The sequence below is a fragment of the Olea europaea genome, unplaced genomic scaffold (assembly GCF_002742605.1).
Source record: "Olea europaea var. sylvestris unplaced genomic scaffold, O_europaea_v1 scaffold2190, whole genome shotgun sequence".
Lineage (NCBI taxonomy): Eukaryota > Viridiplantae > Streptophyta > Magnoliopsida > Lamiales > Oleaceae > Olea > Olea europaea.
In genome coordinates this window covers 97,110-116,795 of record NW_019239910.1, presented here as the reverse complement: position 1 = coordinate 116,795, position 19,686 = coordinate 97,110, and the positions used below count along the sequence as shown (strand labels likewise).

The window sequence follows — 19,686 nt, the reverse complement described above, 5'->3', positions numbered from 1 at the left end:
TGAAAAATATATAGCAAAATATCGACTCATATTCATCAAGACGCTCAAACAAATCCTATGCTTATGGCATTCGATTTCAACATGATAAACTAATGAACAAGTGTAATGCCAGAGCATCACATGCATATGCATTGAAAAGAATTTATTATTTTGTTGACTATCAGCTTTTTGAGAGAACAAAGAATCTCAAACTCCTATCAAAATTTAGGGCAAATAGCATTCCAATGGTGCATAAGCATGCAAAATTTATCCATAATGAAAAATTTCGAAAATTAAGGGGAAAACTAGAATTCAGAAAGGGGAGAAAACAAGAAAACCCCGATGCTACCAAAAAAAAGTATTAACAAACTTCAATGGGATTCGAAAAATATCTTTCTCTCTCTCTTTTTATGCAAAATCCTCCTTTTTTCATTTGTTTAGCTGTCACTACATAAGACTTTTGCTTAACGCCGATAAGGGAGCCATGTATCACTCCAAATCATACAATATGTTGTTATGTTTATTAAGGCCAAAAATCCAATCTTATCGTCAAAATTCAATGCCTCAAACCAACTACGGGCGAGGGTTCTTGTGAAGAGGACAACATAGATCACCATCAGGATATGCGAGTCTTCTCTTTACGCCAACAGTCGAGGTGATTGAAGAATTCTCAAGAGAATGAACAGAGCTTGATTGACTTGAAAATAAATTTGGGGAAATCACTGAGTTGGGTGTATTGAACTTCACAAACCCGATCTTTCGCAGTAGATTATAACACGAAAATATATCCTCCTGTTGATATGCAAAATTATTGCAGTTAATTAGATGAAAGAAGTCAATAAAAATTACTTAATTATTCACAAACTAACAAGAAACTAGCAAATTATATAACAAAGGAGACTCACTTTCTCAATGGACCCCCATGATGGAATAACATTCATCTTAGTCTCCATATATTCTTTTGTTAACTGATACTCATACGAGGCTAAAACTGCGGCTGCAGCAATAATGAACGACTGATATTCCCCCACATTAATCTCTGCATTACATAACTATAAATTCACCAAGAATTTCACTAAGTGCAATTTAAATCAGAATTCAAACATCATTACATGTCGACTTACCTTTTATTACAGCCAAGATCAATTCAACAGCTCGTTTTAACAGTTCTTCGCACCTTAATTCACCACAGAATTTCGAGGAGAAATAATTGAGATAAGCAAAAGGAGTTATTGAACTCATTTTCCATTCCAAAGTACTTAAAACCAACAATTCCATTTTCTTAATCACATTTCCTTTAAAATTATATTCATCTACATGATATTCGGATAATGCTGGTACTTTAGGTTCCTCCATTTTTGCAGCCAATGATAAACATGCGACTGATAATAATCTTATAGCCCACCATTTGCTGTCCTGTTAACATCAATAAAATTCCGAAATCACATACTAAACAGAACAATAAAATCCCATTTAATTATATATGAATCAGACATGAAAATGATCCCATCATAAACAAAAGAAAAAGGTTCTAATTAGAAAAAACTTACATCAATGGACATTCTTGAAATGAACTGGTCAAAATAAATAATGGAAAGATAAGCGGTACGAAATTGAAATCCAAAAAAGGCCCTTGTCTGCAAAAATACGTCCATTGAAAAGCACAATAATAAGTCGACTAATCATATGGTTCAATTTTCCTCCCAGTGGTTGAACCGAAAGTAAAAGAAGGGAAATAGAAAATAGACCTCAAGAATCCAAGTAATGGCATCCAAACGGGCGGATTTCAACCATTTTTTTTCACTCTCGATTGAAAAACCATTTCCATCCGACTGAAAAATGCTTTCTCTTTCGATTAACAACTGTATATACTCATCATCAAACACAGAAAAAGAGCCCAAATCGAAGCCCATATCCTGGAAACAGCGTTCATTCAAGCAAGATTCATCTTCTTCACACAAAAGATCAGAGAATGAATTATGGCCTGATTTTTCCATTGTGAGAATTTTCTTGATTTCTGAAGAAAAAAGGCAACCCAGAAAAGAAAATGAGTGAGATTCTATCCTAGGGAAGAATTATTTAATGGGAAAACTTTATGAAATCTAGAGTGAGATTGATATCCAGTAAGGATGGAAGAGGAGCCATTAGAGTTGCTGTTTTGGTGCCGCCAAATTTAGCGGAGGGAATATAGCGTGTTTTTAGCGGTTAATCTACAGTATATCGAAGTAAAATTGTAAAGTGCAGTGATTTTTATTGGTTTATTTATTTTGAGGTGAGGGGAAAGGGGTGTTAGATACTAATGTGCATTAGTATTGTCAGAGTCGCATTTCTTACATAGGATAAAATTAGTGGGATCTTCAATAAGGAATTAAGAAAAATGGAAAGGAAGCATAGGGCATACTCTTTCGATTATTTCTCGTCACGCTGTTCGACCAGTTGTAAAAAGAGGTGTGAACTATAATGTGCACTAGTATTGTTGGAATCACATTTATTACGTACTATCAAATTAGTNTCGACCAGTTGTAAAAAGAGGTGTGAACTATAATGTGCACTAGTATTGTTGGAATCACATTTATTACGTACTATCAAATTAGTAGGATCATCAACAAGCACTTCAGAAACTGCAATCGAATCAAGAAAAATGGAAACGCGTCATAGGGCTCACTCTTTTGATTCTCTCTCTTGTCACACTATTCGACCAGCTCATTAAATGTCGAATATTACAAGGTTAGGTATACTTTACATGAGTATTACTATTATCAAATCATGTTTGTTACACAATTCTAATTCAATACTAGTGGGAAATCAGCAAGAATTTCGGAGAATGCAATCAAATCGAGAAAAAATTGGAAAGGAATTATAGGTCCACTCTTCTAATGGTGCCCTTTGTTGCGTACTCGATCGATTCATAAAAAGTTGAAATCAACATATGTAATATGCATTGGTATTTTCAAGTCACATTTGTCATACCACATGAATGTTGGACTAATTGAACCATAAAAAGCACTCAGAAGACTGCAATTAAACACCCAAAAGACCTCCAATCTAATCGAAAAAGAGAGAATGGAAAGGAATGTAGGGCTCACTCGTCAATTGCATTTGTTGTGCTCTGAGCAACTCATAAAAAGTTTAATCCAAAATATATAATGTGCATTATGAAGGAGAATAGAGAAATGGAAAATGTATGGCATATTATTTCAATACTGAATGGTAGTATATATACAGTGTACAAAGTCCCTAATTGACACTAGATATGGTAAAATAAAATTAAAGGGATTACAAGCATTCTTAAATATATTCTAATTGATAGAATTCTAAGAAAGGGAAGATTACAAAGAATATTTTGCTCAAACTAAATATCTCTAACGCATTAGTGTTATCAAGTCACATTTGTTACACAGTAGTAACACAAGACTAGTAGAACCATCAAAAGCACTTTGAAGATAGCAATTGAATTGAGAAAAGGATGGAAAGGAATTACAAGGTATACTCTTCTAGTTGTGTCTCCTTTTGCACTACTCATCCCGCTAATAAAAAGTCGAATTGAGTTAAATTACAGGCAAGATGATAAAATCTAGCCTAATCTTTTAAATTCTTTTTCTAACTTTGATATTCTTTGTTCCTTTTTTTTTTTTTTAATCAAATCCAATTTACAAAACATATTATTACTGTTTTAGAATTAATGAAAATCAATACAATTTTTTTCATAATATTTTCCTTTCTTTTTCCATATTAATTTTTTTATTTTATAGGAAAGAAGGCAAAAAAAAAGAAGATATGGTGTTTGATTGGATTTCATTGTAAAATCAAATATTGATTTTAATCACGCATTTGCAACTATCACGCACTTAATATCCATCGCTCCTTTATGTTAAAAATAGATGACTATGGAAGGGAATGAGATAAAATAATAAATTTTTAATTTTCAATAATCTAAACATATGATGAAATAAAATAGGATACGATGTTAAAGAAGTAAAAATAAAATACATACCCCGGTGAAGATTCACATAAACCCGAAAAGGGTTGAGTTGGATAGTACAAAACGACTAAGTTCGTGATTGATTTCATTTTAATAAGGCTATATACGACATTTCTCAATTCTTTAAGTACTTTGTCAATCCAATTTATTAAGCATAACTTTTCTCTTAATTCTATGGAGTGCGTTAATTGAGAACCAACCACAGGGCCCTCTATGAGGTATCGCCATTCACTTTCTTATCAATAATTTAAGAATACTAAAATAAGCACTTTTATATTTTATCACATTTGTCTCTATTCTTTACTTATGAGCTTGTTTTGTACAAATTTTAAGTCAGTTAAATCAATTTTTTGATCTTTATTTCACTATTTCAACTGTCATTTTTGAATTTTTTCTCTTACAGGTAGGACCCATTTTATCTCTAACGATAAAAAAATCAATTAACAAAATTCCTACCAAACAAACACATATCTCAGGTTCAATTTTTTTTAGGATCTCTGATTGGATTATTAAGAATACGTTACTCAATAGATTAACGATTAAGAAATTTTCAATCAATGATATACAATAACTACCTATCTTCTTGACTTATCGTTCACAAGACACAAACAATATTGCACGAAAAAGATTAAATCGAAACTCAACCAAAAATTACTCTTTCTCTTGGACAATATACTATAGGTCTTGTTGCGTACCAAAGTTAGTAAAGAAGTGAAGATGTATGAGATACCACATTGTCGAACTCAAGTAAATTTTAATTTTTCAACAATTTTTAGGTCGGTAAAAATTATTCCAAATTGCCTTTTACTTCTAATAAATCGTGATCAAGATCAAAATTATTTTCAACGGGGTGTGTGTGTGTGTGTATACATACATACATACATACTTTTTTTTTTTTTTTTAAATCAGGTTCAAAAATTATAAATTTATACATGTTAATATATATCGAAATTTACAAAAGAAATATAATATAATATATAGTAAGGTAATGAATGATTTAGCTACAGTTCATCATACTTAATTTGATTTTGACATAGCGTGGCGTGCCGCTGCGCGTGCACATATATATTTGCTGCAAATATTATCTCAAGTCATTTATGAAAATTTTATGTATTAGAATTTTGATTTGAGAAAAGAAAAAATTTCAACATTCATGTAAATTATTTGACAGTCTTATTAGTAAAAAGTGGCGTGACACTCTTTAAACAATGTTTTTAATGAGTAAAATGAGATTTTTACAATATTTGATGAGATTAGAGTAGACAAGAGTTTATGATATTTGAAATACCTTCTTTTATTTTCCTCCCTTTTTTGTGGAGGGAAATGACCCATTTTTCAGGTTAAACTCACTCATCAGACGGTCTTTGTCACTTCAAGTTATAGTACACTTGAGGTGGAGAAGGATAGATTTTGAGACGTAATGACGATATAAGACTGATATTCGACCCGTGTTATTTTGTCGAAAATTGTGATTGGTCCATGACAGTGGTGGTGATGCAAGTGGGGAGAAAAGTTGCCTTCAATACAATCATTAATTTCGTATCTAACTCTCTCCAATTTTTTGTACGAAATGATTTTTATCAACATTTATTGAGATTATATAACTATTGTACTCTATTTGTAAGTTTGGAGTTGTGTGGCATCTCCCGCTACAATTCTCCGGGCTGAATGCCATGTCGTGCTTGTCTTTTGACACACATAATTAAAGTTCATATTATCCATAGAAGTAAAATTAAATATGCATAAATATGAAATCTAGACCATTCAATTACATCAAAGATAAACCCAACCTTCATTTTTTATTTTATTTTATTATTTTCTCTCTTTAATAATTAAAGACAGCAGTCCCAATGAGGGTTTCATTTGTAGGAAATGGAAATGCAATAAATTACATTATATTTCATTTTCATAAGAATTGGGAATTGGGAATTGAGAATTTACTTTTGGAGGAAAAAAATTAATTTTGGCCCACATTTAAATATAAAATCTATGATGAAAGGTATTGATAATGGCATGAAAATTCACGTGAATATGATTACTGGAGCGGGTTCACGTGTGAAAGTGAGTGGACCGAGATGAGGTGGCTGGATTATAACCAACACGCTCCTCGTCCAATCCAAATTATGTCTCTATATAAAGCTCATTATGTAATGCAGACCACTACCGCATAAAAAACACTTGCTCATAAGTACTAGGATATAACAAAATAAATTTACAGATGACTTATGAGTTAAATTCACTGTTCTAAAATGTGCGCTGCAGGGCGGAAACGTCAAGTCAAGTGGCTTGATGCGTTATTTAGCGGTTAATAGCAATCGTTAACAGTTAATGCATGTCTAGGCGTGATTAATCGCTAATGCATACCTAAGCGCGCATAATTATCTTTTTTTTTTTTTTTAACAATTCTTCTAAATTAAAACTTAAATGTTGATTTCTTAGCTTTTGTCAATTCTAAATTCAAAACATCTGCGTGAAGCTGTTCAAAGAAAAATTTCCAAAAATTTATATTTATTTAGTATTTAACATTTACATTTGAAACTTATCTTTTTGTTGAAAACTTTGGAAAAATATATAAATTTTTTATAAATTTGTTTTAGATGTTTGATAGGTATTATTTTTAATTACTGAACGATATTTTGATTGATTAAAAATTAAAATAATATCAAAATAAGAAAACACATTTTTATGCCTTTGCTCCGCCTAACCCATAGTTTGGCCTCCACGCATAGCCATGCATTACGCCTTTTAGAACATTGGTTAAATCAATAAATTATATGTCTTGTTTAGAGTTAAAAATAAAGTAAGTTATTTTAAGTAGTTTTAATGATAGAATTTCCAATCTATAGTTAATAGAATTGTTACTTAGGCATGGCAAAGGGATTGAGTAGCTCGTTCGCTTTTGAACTGCTCGACTTCATGTTGAAACGAGTCATGGTCGAGCTTCATTTTTCGTCTCCTTTTTTCATCTTATTTTAATTTCTTTGAAAAACAAACCGGCTCTTGTTCTCATGAATGGCTCGACCCCACCTAGTGTCAAAATGTACACGGGCTAAGGCGTGGACCTACAATATATATATATATATATATATATATATATATATACACACACATACATACATATATATACATACCGTGAACAATAGAAAATATCCACGAGAATCTCATTGGAAAATTCATTAACTGAAAAATCTTGAAAACTATCGAACTATTTTTGTTTATTTTTTGGCAAATCACCATCGCATCCCAGTTGATTTTTCTAGCTCCATTCAAGAAGGATGATGGGGGTTAGGATTCCCCAAATAATAATCTACCAGTCGTCGAATCATGACATCTACTTGTAACTAACCCTGCCATAATCTCGAGTAGAAGAACGAATGTGTATGTATGATGGATCTCTATATCCAATAGTATATAACCTAAACTGATGAATTGATCAAATAGCTACTATGCAAACTCAATAACGAAGCTGCAGTTCGATGTATTCCTCCACATAATTCGATCAGGGACATCAGAACATAGAGGAAGACTTTCAATGGGTGGAAGAACTTGTAGTAAACGGCCAAATCCTAATCAATGTAATCAAAGAAATCAAGTACCCTAGCAAAAGTATGATGTCGATGAACGATCATGTCACAAGAAAATATGTTGCTCACCAAGATGCAAAACAATGTGAGAATCTACCAGTGGACCTATTAGCTTCGGTTGCCTCCAAATTGGGAGGCAAAGCTTCTTGAAATCCAATCCACCCTCATCAATTAGGAGGCAAAGTTTCTTCCAGTTCTTTCACTGTAAGCTGCGTGCCTAATCATTTGAATCCTAAATGAATCTGATGAAAATACTCTCCAACTTCTTTAGTACAATCTTAAATAGGTTGCATAATCTAAAGCAGATAAAGTAGAGTGGAGGATAGAACTGATCTCATGATAAAAATCTATGTGCCCAACTTGAACTCTTGCCCTCTACATTCTAAATATGGTCATGACTCATGTATAAGAAAATTTGCTTGGCTGCTTTGAACAAAGGAACACCAAGATAAGTAAATGATTAATGCTGATTTCAGAAATCAGTTCAATAAATCTATCAATTCATCTTATGTGCTGTGACATTTAGGTTTTAATATAATCTTATGCAAAAGTTTTATAAAATGTAGCGTGGAACCGTGACTAATCAACTTAGAGGTAGTATTCTAAAAAAGTTAGAGGCGTAGGCAAAACATTTTGCCTTGACAGTAAGCACGAAATAAGTGATCAACTTAGGCATGCTTTATTAATTTTATTTTATTATTTTCTAAAAACCTTTTATTTGACTATAGTTTCAAGTTTTTAAATGACTTTATCCGTACAAAAGTCAAAAATGATTTTATCCAATAAAGATTTAGATAAAATTTGCATTATAGTGCTATCTATATTTATAATTATGATTTTGAAACTTATCGTTTTATTGCAAAATTTGAAAATATATATGAAGTTCTTATAAATCTATTAAGTAGGACTGTCTAGTTAAAATTTGAAACTATACCCTTGTTTGAGCCCCATTTTGATGGCGAAAATGAATTTTTGAATTGTGTATTGATGTGAAATGTGTGGTTAAAAAATAAGGAAAAGTTTTGAATTTGCATGTAATATTATTTTATTGAAAAATGTGCGGTTAAAATTATGTCAAAACACTGTTAAAAAATTCATTTTCTCCAAAAAAATGGGGATCAAACAAGGGCTATGAAAATAGTCTAGTCTTTGCATTTCAATAACTTGAATATTTTACGGTTGACTAATTGTAGAAATTATTAAATAAATATAATATTTTATGCTTTTAGATGTTTGGCAGTGATGGATCCAATTTTTTGAGTGAGCATGGGTGGTTGTTGACTGTTGATCGTCGGTCGAAATAAAATATTAAAAATTAAATATAATGATTATTTTGCTAAAATTAAACATATATAATTTTGTTATATACATTAATAATATTCACCAAATGACAAAGTTCCAAGTTTTTTATAATTCAAAGGAATAGCATGGGTGCGGATCCGTGCAATTGCATTAAAACACTAAAATGGAATATATATTATTCCGTTACATTTAATGTCACAGTTCAACAAGTGCCATGATGATCAAACTTTCAATAATCATAAAGAAGGTTTATAACTTTGAATTTCATCCCTATAGCATTAATTTTGGTAAAAATTGTAGAACTAAAAGAACTACACAATAAATTTGTTTTGAAGAGATCCCTGGATCTCCAATTTGTATGTGGAAGCTCCAACTAACAAAGCTACAAGAGACGTTGGAAAATTAAATGAATTACTATATAATATAAAACATTTATCTACTGTCAATAAAAAAATATTTGTTCTCTACAAATTCAACACACGCGGCGTGTGGAACTACCACTGATGTTTAGTATGTATTATTATAATTATTTAATGATTTTTAGAATGATTAAGCTCATGTTTGGTATCAATTAAAATCTAGATTTTAATTTAAGTCAAAGTTAACAATTAATTTCAACCACGTATTTTGATAGGCCACACAACACTTTCAACAAATTCTATTAAAAATCTAATTTTAATCCCTTCCAAATCGGAACCAAGTATTTAAAATAATAATAAAAATAAGCAATAATTTTTTACACCTAAATCTTGCATAGGCTCAGAGAGCTTAAAGTTTGACCTCCACGTTTAATCGCACTTTTTGCTTTTCAGAACACTGCTTAAAAGTTTGCAAATTTTTTATTTGAACCACAGCTTCGAGCGTTTATTTTGTTGTAGTAAAAGGATTTTGTCCATTTCACTTTAGTTGAACAAAAGTCAACGATCAACCAAATTTTGACCAATTTTAAAATGGTAAAATATACCTCAATTAATGCAATTAAATACATGTAACATATAAAAAATAATCTATACAGGCTATCAAGTTTTTAGGTATACACTCGATTTTTCATCTACTAATTTTTAATTCTTTTTTGACATGAGTAATCTCTGACAAAACATTGAATGGATTGAATCTCAAGTTGTTCAAGAGCAACCGAAACAAAAGCACAATAAATAGTTTTCGCACCTGAAAAAACCTACTCCTATTAAAGACCCAAAATGGGGCCACATAAAAGAAGGTGTGTAGAAATTAAGCCACAGTCGTGGTTTGATTTCGAAAGGTACTGAAACCGAACCAAATCAAACCAAACCAAACACCAATAAAAATATGAGAAATAGAACCATTGATTTCCTATCTAACTATATAATTGAACTGGAATTGAACCAACCGGCTCTGGTTCTATGATTCTTTATATTAAAAGTTTTATAAATACAAAGTAATAAACTACTTGTCATATTAAAATAAATAAATAAAATAGAGTTAAAATCACCTATCATTCTTATAATCTAATAATATATAAATTAATCAAATAAGACAATAAATAAAAATACACTCCAAGCCTTAAGATCAATTAATAAGGATATAAAAAGATAAATTATTAAACACAATATAAACTGTAAAGTTTGGATGAAAAATTAATTCTTAAGAAAATTCATACAACAATATATATTAAAAAATGTTTGCAATATTTATAATCAGATTATATTCAATAATTTTCAAGGAAAAAATCTCGATTATGATGATCGACCACTTTTAAAATAATGAGAAATTTGAGTTCTTATGAAAATTGAACTAAAAATACACCTTTTTCTATTGGGGTTTCATTAAATCTATGATTTTTATAAAGTATTCATAAACTTATTTAGACTTAAATGTTGATTACTCATAAGTTTTACTCTAATAAAAGAAAGAAGAAGTTTATGGAAAGCAAAATTTTTGCATGAGATAATCCTAAGGTTTAGTGTCAAATATCTGGTGCATATTTGTGCAATATACCAATAAAAAAAAAAACTAGACAGAACCAAATTCATTATTGGCTCTTAAGGTACTATTAAGAACTGAATTGGAACCAATCGATTTTAAATGCATGGTCCCAAAATCGAGCCATTTAATAAAGAAACTGAAATCGAGTCAATAGATTATATTTAGTTTTGGTACGATTGCATTGATAAAGTACATATTGCGCAAGCGAAGCCGGGCCGTTGACTTGAAAGTCTTAAGATTCAACTAACGTTTTTTGGGTGGACATCGTTCAAGAGACCTCATACTACAAATTTAAAGGTTCCAGATTTCAGACTCTAAAAATGAAAGGTTTGTGACCCACAATATTTTATTGAAAGGTTTGAGACCCCTGATGCAATTTATCTATTTTGTAAATTCAAATGAGAATTATGCTACAAATGCAGAATTTTTGATAGAAAATCATTACAGACAATACATGGCAAAATATCATTGGAAGACGAGAAGATAAAAAATATTAGTCCAATCGTGTGCTACCACATGAGTTTCAATATAAATTCTGTACTCACGGCTTTATCCTTCAAATGATTGGACAAAATTGTCCTCCTGAAAAAGCATGTGCAATCCACCCGGCCATTTCAGATAGCGGTGGACGGGAAGGACCATTTCTACAAATAAACAATGATACAGGGATGATTTTATCAAAATTCAAATGAGAGGTCTTGAAATACAAAAAGCGAATATGATAGGAACAAAAATTGTAAAAGATCCTCAATAAGTGAATACATAGGGTAAAAAATAAAAATAAAAATAAACAGAAGCCTTTATTTCTCTCAAAATCATATTCTATAGTTCTCGTTGGCAAACGAGTATTTTCCCAGAATTTCTTAGTTAATCCCGCCATTGCCTTTTAAATGGAGCAACGTTCTCTATTAATTAATTGCTTTGCTCTAATGGCTATTGGGACATTCTATTGCGGTACGTTTCTGTAATTTTCATTCGCGTTATATTCATGAGTGTCAACTGGGTCTTTGAGTTTACTAGGAACGGCAGACATTCTTCACCATATTCAATTTCAGACAGGAAATAATAAGCAATTTATAGTGTTTCGGTTCAAAAGTTCAGAAAAGCATAGTAGAGATGATAAATATAGAAGCCCGTTTGGATTGTGGTATTTTCACAGTAATTTGGTGGTCAATCAAAAATGTGATTAAAAAAAATTCGGGCGAATGTGTTAGAACATTTGATTGAAAGAGTGACTATGAACACGGATGTTTTTACTTACGCTGGATAAGAAAAAAAGTGAAATGATACTACATTCAGATGATTATTATTTCTCGAAGTGTACTCTGTGTTCTCTTGAATAAGTATATAAATGAACAAAAAACTGCCTTACCTATGTATATGGTAATAGAAAAAAATGCTATGATTTTGGTCATCTTACTCTGTCCACGGTGGAGTCTGTTTGGCATTTATTGATGCTGTGTTCATGTGTTGTCTAAGACTACATGCTATCATCGTCAGAACTTCTATCATGCCGTATGTTGTATCGGCTGAGTACTGGAAGAGATGCATTGGCGGGAACTCTGAATGATCTCCCGGCACCCGTGGTTGTTTGTTCTTGCACCCTCCCGACATCTTTGCACACGTTGTCCAATATGGAGAGAAAATCTCGTACAATCATGAAAATTCTCAAAGGATGGGCCTCCACTTTTGCAGCATCCCCGTGGAAATACTCAGTCACCTCTTTCACCAGGGATAATGCTTTTCGTTCTTCTGCCTTAATCCTGATGATTTCATCTTCAGCCTCTTTAAGAAACATGTTCATCGAATCGAAAAATTTACCCTGTATACTTTGCTTCTCATGTTGCAGAATCAACCTGACTTTCTCAAGACCCATTTCAAGCTTGGAGACATAGCTACTCAAGACATCTGAGTCCATTCCTGCTGCCTTTTTGACATTGCCAAGCTCTTTGCTTAACCCTGCTACAACTTGCAATCCTTGCTTCTTAAAATCCTCATCTTTAAATCTGAAATGTGTTTTATGTGGGAGGCTTTCAACTATAGAATCAGAACCTGCTCCTTCTGACCTGACGATCTCTTGGACTACAAAGTGAAGTAAGGTTGTCGTGCCATCTGTTCCCTTTATGTCCACTAATTTCAACAAAGTATCAAGTTTAAAAGCTCTGGCACCACCACGGTTTGTTCCAACATTCATACGGTTTCCTGTCCTTAGAACAGCTTCTAGGAGTTTAATAAACAGATGACTATTTTTCAGTTCTTCACTTGCTTCCTGTATTATGTGACAAGCTATGTGTTAGAAAAACATGCAATGAAAGGGTAAAGATTTCCAGCTGCTCTAGAATAATAGGAATTATCAAAATCATGCTATCAAAGCCTTATCACAATAGTGGCCATGTTAAAGAAGTTGACAGTACCTCTAGTGTCTGAAAGGACTTTCTCAAGTATTTTACTTCCGTAGTGAAGTTTGCTCTGTATAGCATAGCCTCCACTCTTCTAAAAGCAAATGGAATATCTAGTATTGCCATGAGGAATCGTTCTGCAGTCCCCAACTTAGAGCTATCACCGCTGTAGTCTTTAAGTCTTATTTCTTCCTCCTTGGTCGGCGCCATCTTCACTAAAGTCTCCAGAAGCTCTGAACCCAGTCCTTCTGGATTTCCTGCAACACCAAAACATATATATGTGTGACTGAATTTACTTGCCGGACTCCGGAAGTAGAGCTACATTATAACTTAACAGGCATCAGCATTCCAAGGTCTTTTGCATCATATCTGACATTCTAAGTACATATTTGGTATGTATGCAGGAAGATCTAAACAGCATAATAAATGATATTTTAACTTCTATTTCTTCTTTAACACTCATGAATCCTTTCTACCAACCATAACATAGTATTAACATTGCATGTTTATTCTGCATTACACATTTGAGCATGCTGAAGTAGAAAGTATCATGGGAATTACTTGACTCTTTTGTTGAACTAGTAGAGTTAGAGGATTAAATATGCTTCTGAATTTGATTTCAAGAGCTATCTATATTTTTATCATGGTTATCACTTGACTCATTTATTGAACTAGAAGAGTGAGAGGATTAAATTGCTTCTGAAGTTGATTTCAAGAGCTATCTATATTTTACCATCGAAATGCAAACTTTTACCAGTATGAAATCTATGTTTGGGTGTCATACAAATGTATGTCCGACATTATGCTGTTATCATCAAACCTACCCCTACCCATGCACAAGAGCCTTCTCTGTCATTTTTGAACCATTATTTTTATTATTGTAAATCACTAGCTTGACTTGGAAAATTGTTGATTGTCTTTTCACTTGCACTTAGCAGTGTCAGCTATTTTTTATTGTTCTAACTTATTAATCTCAATGTAAATTTTAAGAGGGATAGAATATACTAGCAGCTCTAATCTTAATTTTCCTGTCAATGAATAATTAAGTATGAGGCACTTTGCTTATTTTGCCAGCTAATCTGTGACGAAAAACCTTCTTCCAATGGGACTAAATTTTGTTAGCCTTAGGGGGTTTCTTTTGGGTAGGCAAGGAGGCAGGTAAAATCACAGCCATCAACTGTATTGGACAACTCTCAAGTAAAAAGTCGAGAGGTCAGGCATGAAGTTGATTGTGCTGTGCAAGATGTCATAAAATATATACATTTTGCAGGCCTCCACAAATCTATGTTTGGGTGTCATACAAATGTATGTCCGACATTATGCTGTTATCATCAAACCTACCCCTACCCATGCACAAGAGCCTTCTCTGTCATTTTTGAACCATTATTTTTATTATTGTAAATCACTAGCTTGACTTGGAAAATTGTTGATTGTCTTTTCACTTGCACTTAGCAGTGTCAGCTATTTTTTATTGTTCTAACTTATTAATCTCAATGTAAATTTTAAGAGGGATAGAATATACTAGCAGCTCTAATCTTAGTTTTCCTGTCAATGAATAATTAAGTATGAGGCACTTTGCTTATTTTGCCAGCTAATCTGTGACGAAAAACCTTCTTCCAATGGGACTAAATTTTGTTAGCCTTAGAGGGTTTCTTTTGGGTAGGCAAGGAGGCAGGTAAAATCACAGCCATCAACTGTATTGGACAACTCTCAAGTAAAAAGTCGAGAGGTCAGGCATGAAGTTGATTGTGCTGTGCAAGATGTCATAAAATATATACATTTTGCAGGCCTCCACCCAGTTTCCTTTTGTGAATAGACTTTGATGTAATACTTGATCAGATGGGTGTTATTTCATAGTTTTTTTTACTTAAGTACATTTGAATTGTCTATAAATTTATCAAGTATGCATGTTTCTTTGTATAGAGAAAGCAAATTATATATTTAACCCCTGTTTAGGCTCCATTAAAATGAGATTTTGGGGGAAAATGTGTTTTGAAATAGTGATTTTTTGGAGAATGTGTGGTTAAAAAATAAGGGAAAGTTCTGGGTTTTTATGGGAGAATGTGGGGTAGACAATGAGTTTTGGAAAAATGGAGCCCAAACAGGGGCTTAGACATTTTTTCATCTTCCTGTTCTGCACAAATTATCAAATAACTTGAATTCACTTCTGTGAATAGGCTCTAATGTAATACTTGATCAAATGGATGTTATTCATACTTTTGTTGCTCAAGTCCGTGTTAACAGTCTATAAATATATCACCTATATATTGCCTTTGTATAGATATAAACAAACGATATATTTAGACATTTGTCCACCTTACTGTTCTAATGGAAAAATTATCGCATAACTTGAATTCACTTTGTCTTGCAGGAAAGGATGAAAGGGTTTACATACCATCTAAAAGTGCTTCAGCAACCTCGTCTCTCGTAACGTTCAATGCTCGTAACATTATAGCAATATTCTGTGATTTCTTTGGATCTAGTACCCTGTTCTCCCGTTCTAACAGAGGAAGGACTGGCTTCCTAGTTGATTCTTTAGTGATTGAATTTGCAGAATTGCATCCAAAAAGCGACTCCATGGCGTCCTCATTTAACCTGCAAGATAAGAATTTCTTGGTAAGATATAGTATTCAGTCTTTAGTAAAAGATCGTATAGCATTCTGCTTACTGGAAGGAGCTTGACTTTATGCGGTCCCAAACTGTGTCTCGATCTGAGGTTGCTCGTACTTTGTCCCAATGCAAAGGCTTCAACTTGGGTTTTGATCCATCTTTATAATCATCATCATCTAATTTCCTCGACATACTGAGACCTTTATCAACTTCTTTAACTGGACTTCTCTTTTCAGTCTCTGGGCTTGATTTTGGGCTGGAACTTTTTGATTGTACTCTAACTGGTTTTTTAGGAACAGATGGTTTATTTGTTTCCACAACTCCCAATTTTCTTGTTATTGGAAAAGAAGGTGGTGGAGGTGGCAGCGGTGGCAGCTGTGGTGGTGGAGGAGGAGGAGGTGGAGGTGGAGGTGGAGATGGCATTGGGAACTTAGATGCTTGCTGCTCTTTCCCGTTCATTGCTTGAAGCCGTGCCATGTTTGGTGGTGGAGTTGGCGCTGAAAATTTGGCTTGTTCAGGAATATTAGGCAGTGCAGGTCTACTAGCCTGCAGTGGCCCTAAAGGACTAGTTGCTGTTGGTGGTGGAGGAGAAGGCAGTGTAGATTGTTTGATTGGTGGAATGATTGGATACTTTCTATCAGGAGACGAGGCAGAAAGGCGAGATTTTGGTGAAGTTCTCTTGGAATGGGGGAGTAAAGAAGCAACACGAGTATCCGGCCTGGCCTGGTTCGTTTGGCCAGTATTGTTGCTTGAGTTGAAATGACGTGAGCTCGGGGACTCGTTGATCATGGACAACTCTTGTGGAGTGCAAAAATTTGTGTCATGGCTCTCGTCCTCCGATGATGACATAGGGGGTGGTGAATTTATGCTAGGTGGCGGTGGGGGTTTGGTAAGTGGTGGTAGTGGCTGAAGGTCGGGACTAGGCCTATATCGATCTGATCTTTTTCCTGAATTCAATTTTCTATAAGGTGAACTGTTGGTATCAGTACTCACTGTACCTCTGGTGGATGGCTCCACAGTCCCAATGTACAAAAAATTGGATGGTGGATCATTAGCTCTTTGTGAATTGCTACCAACAAGTTTTTGGGACTCATCTGTGTTTCTCACTCTGTGTTTGTACAAATAAAACGCCAAAGCTGACAACATTCCTAACATGACAGTCCCAACTGATATTGCAATTGCCGCTTTCTTGATTGGCTTGGTTGCTGCCTGCTGCTGCTGTTGATTGTCAATTGGATTTGCCACTGGTGTGCCATAGGCTGGTGCAGGAGGAGACTGCTGGACCTGATCTGGTGTTGCCCCGGTTTCATGGGAGAATGGCTGGTCTTGCTCTGGGGTGTCTGGCTGCAATGGCGGAGGCGGTGCTGGTAGTGGTGGTGGTGAACTATCTGGAAACAATAACTGATGCAGAATTCTTCTGTTTTCACCATATGAATCTTGGATTCTGGGCTCTTTAGCTATTGCAAATTCAAATGTAGCCAACGATAGGATCAAGAAAATGCTCAAAATATGAGGCCTCATTGTGTTGTAAGCTCTATTATGTTCCTTTCTTTCAGCCTATTCATCTCTGTAATCAAGATTTAGAGAGAAGCTGTAAAGAGAAGCTTCTGTAAGCTACAAGATCTACATGCTCTGAGTGGATGATCCTCAAGTAGAAGCTACACTTTTTCATGTAATGTTATTCCAAAAGTTTTTTACATACAACTTATCTTTATATTAACAATTTTTTTTAAAGATAAACTCTGTAAATACTTCAGACTTGACGACCTGCACCATTAGTCCCCAACATATGATACTTGTTGCAATTTCATCCTCAACTTATTTTTCTGGCACTGAATTCTCCAACAAATCCCTTTTGTAGTGTTGTTAATGGACGGATTATGTCTATTGACTTTTAAAAACTAATTATTTTATTGAAAAGATGATAGTTTCTTTATTAGTTACAATAAAGGGAAAAATTGTAAAAAAAAATTCGCACTACCCTGAGTTTGTTTCTCTTTTGGTATGTCTTTCAAGGGATCAACGATGCAATAAAACAAAAATGTCTAGGGCAACGGTATCAACAAAAATAAGTTAAGGACTAACAATGCAATTTCTCCTTTATACTTTTGTAATGTGAATGAAAAGTTGAGTGAAATAATTGGACGTAGTGCCGTTCTAAAAAGCCCACTTTATCGTTTTAAACAAATAATTCTGTTGCAAAATATTTAATTGGAATATCATATATATTCCAGTGGAATGAATCACTTCACACGCCAAAGACACCAATATCCTTTTCACTGCTTTATTTAAAGATTTTAAAGAATTCTCTTACACCTATCATATATTCTTCTTTATTTTTTAACTGTAAAATTTAAAAATACATCTCCCAAATCTTGGGACGACTATGTTCGAACAATGAAATAAATGGACATTCTCCTATGTTTTTATTTTTATTTTCAACGACAGAACAATTCATATAAATAGAACGTTCTATAGACCAACATGAGTATTGATCGAAAAAGGTAAATGATCAAGGGTCGTTGGACTTTAATTAAAATTTATTTTGCATACTTATGAGGAGACATATTGAATATAGTACTTAAATGATATATACGCGAGGGATGTATTGAAAATAATATTTAGATTATAATATACTTGAAGCCGTGCCATGTTTGGTGGTGGAGTTGGCGCTGAAAATTTGGCTTGTTCAGGAATATTAGGCAGTGCAGGTCTACTAGCCTGCAGTGGCCCTAAAGGACTAGTTGCTGTTGGTGGTGGAGGAGAAGGCAGTGTAGATTGTTTGATTGGTGGAATGATTGGATACTTTCTATCAGGAGACGAGGCAGAAAGGCGAGATTTTGGTGAAGTTCTCTTGGAATGGGGGAGTAAAGAAGCAACACGAGTATCCGGCCTGGCCTGGTTCGTTTGGCCAGTATTGTTGCTTGAGTTGAAATGACGTGAGCTCGGGGACTCGTTGATCATGGACAACTCTTGTGGAGTGCAAAAATTTGTGTCATGGCTCTCATCCTCCGATGATGACATAGGGGGTGGTGAATTTATGCTAGGTGGCGGTGGGGGTTTGGTAAGTGGTGGTAGTGGCTGAAGGTCGGGACTAGGCCTATATCGATCTGATCTTTTTCCTGAATTCAATTTTCTATAAGGTGAACTGTTGGTATCAGTACTCACTGTACCTCTGGTGGATGGCTCCACAGTCCCAATGTACAAAAAATTGGATGGTGGATCATTAGCTCTTTGTGAATTGCTACCAACAAGTTTTTGGGACTCATCTGTGTTTCTCACTCTGTGTTTGTACAAATAAAACGCCAAAGCTGACAACATTCCTAACATGACAGTCCCAACTGATATTGCAATTGCCGCTTTCTTGATTGGCTTGGTTGCTGCCTGCTGCTGCTGTTGATTGTCAATTGGATTTGCCACTGGTGTGCCATAGGCTGGTGCAGGAGGAGACTGCTGGACCTGATCCGGTGTTGCCCCGGTTTCATGGGAGAATGGCTGGTCTTGCTCTGGGGTGTCTGGCTGCAATGGCGGAGGCGGTGCTGGTAGTGGTGGTGGTGAACTATCTGGAAACAATAACTGATGCAGAATTCTTCGCTTTTCACCATATGAATCTTGGATTCTGGGCTCTTTAGCTATTGCAAATTCAAATGTAGCTAATGATAGGATCAAGAAAATGCTCAAAATATGAGGCTTCATTGTGTTGTAAGCTCTATTATGTTCCTTTCTTTCAGCCTATTCATCTCTGTAATCAAGATTTAGAGAGAGGTTGTAAAGAGAAGCTTCTGTGAGCTGCAAGATCTATACGCTCTGAGTGGATGATCCTCAAGTAGCAGCTACACTTTTTCATGTAATGTTATACCAAAAG

At 34.1% G+C, this 19,686-nt stretch overlaps 2 protein-coding genes across 2 annotated transcripts; both read right to left on the bottom strand.

Annotated features, from left to right (window-relative positions):
• Nucleotides 1-197: 197 nt before the first annotated feature.
• LOC111380714 (cyclin-D5-1-like) lies at nt 198-2,184 on the bottom strand. Its single transcript, XM_023004349.1, has 5 exons — nt 1,728-2,184; nt 1,530-1,616; nt 1,104-1,395; nt 885-1,018; nt 198-771 (listed from the first exon to the last, which is right to left on the bottom strand). Exons 1-5 carry the CDS (start codon nt 1,974-1,976, stop codon nt 553-555), a joined length of 981 nt encoding a protein of 326 aa, XP_022860117.1. The 5' UTR covers nt 1,977-2,184; the 3' UTR covers nt 198-552.
• A 9,895-nt stretch (nt 2,185-12,079) lies between these two features.
• Nucleotides 12,080-19,686, bottom strand: LOC111380706 (formin-like protein 6). Its single transcript, XM_023004340.1, has 5 exons — nt 18,479-19,686; nt 15,880-16,303; nt 15,607-15,806; nt 13,227-13,468; nt 12,080-13,081 (listed from the first exon to the last, which is right to left on the bottom strand). Exons 1-5 carry the CDS (start codon nt 19,515-19,517, stop codon nt 12,293-12,295), a joined length of 2,694 nt encoding a protein of 897 aa, XP_022860108.1. The 5' UTR covers nt 19,518-19,686; the 3' UTR covers nt 12,080-12,292.

Excerpts from the sequence above, each read along its gene's own strand:
- LOC111380714 (XM_023004349.1), bottom strand. The coding sequence starts at position 1,976 with ATGGAAAAATCAGGCCATAATTCATTCTCTGATCTTTTGTGTGAAGAA. Across the intron at positions 1,396-1,529 it reads TTTCAAGAATGTCCATTGAT|GACAGCAAATGGTGGGCTAT; the intron begins GTAAGTTTTTTC and ends TGATGTTAACAG. Across the intron at positions 1,019-1,103 it reads GATCTTGGCTGTAATAAAAG|AGATTAATGTGGGGGAATAT; the intron begins GTAAGTCGACAT and ends TATGTAATGCAG.
- LOC111380706 (XM_023004340.1), bottom strand. The coding sequence starts at position 19,517 with ATGAAGCCTCATATTTTGAGCATTTTCTTGATCCTATCATTAGCTACA. Across the intron at positions 15,807-15,879 it reads ATAAAGTCAAGCTCCTTCCA|GTTAAATGAGGACGCCATGG; the intron begins GTAAGCAGAATG and ends CTTATCTTGCAG. Across the intron at positions 13,469-15,606 it reads TGCTGAAGCACTTTTAGATG|GAAATCCAGAAGGACTGGGT; the intron begins GTATGTAAACCC and ends TTGGTGTTGCAG.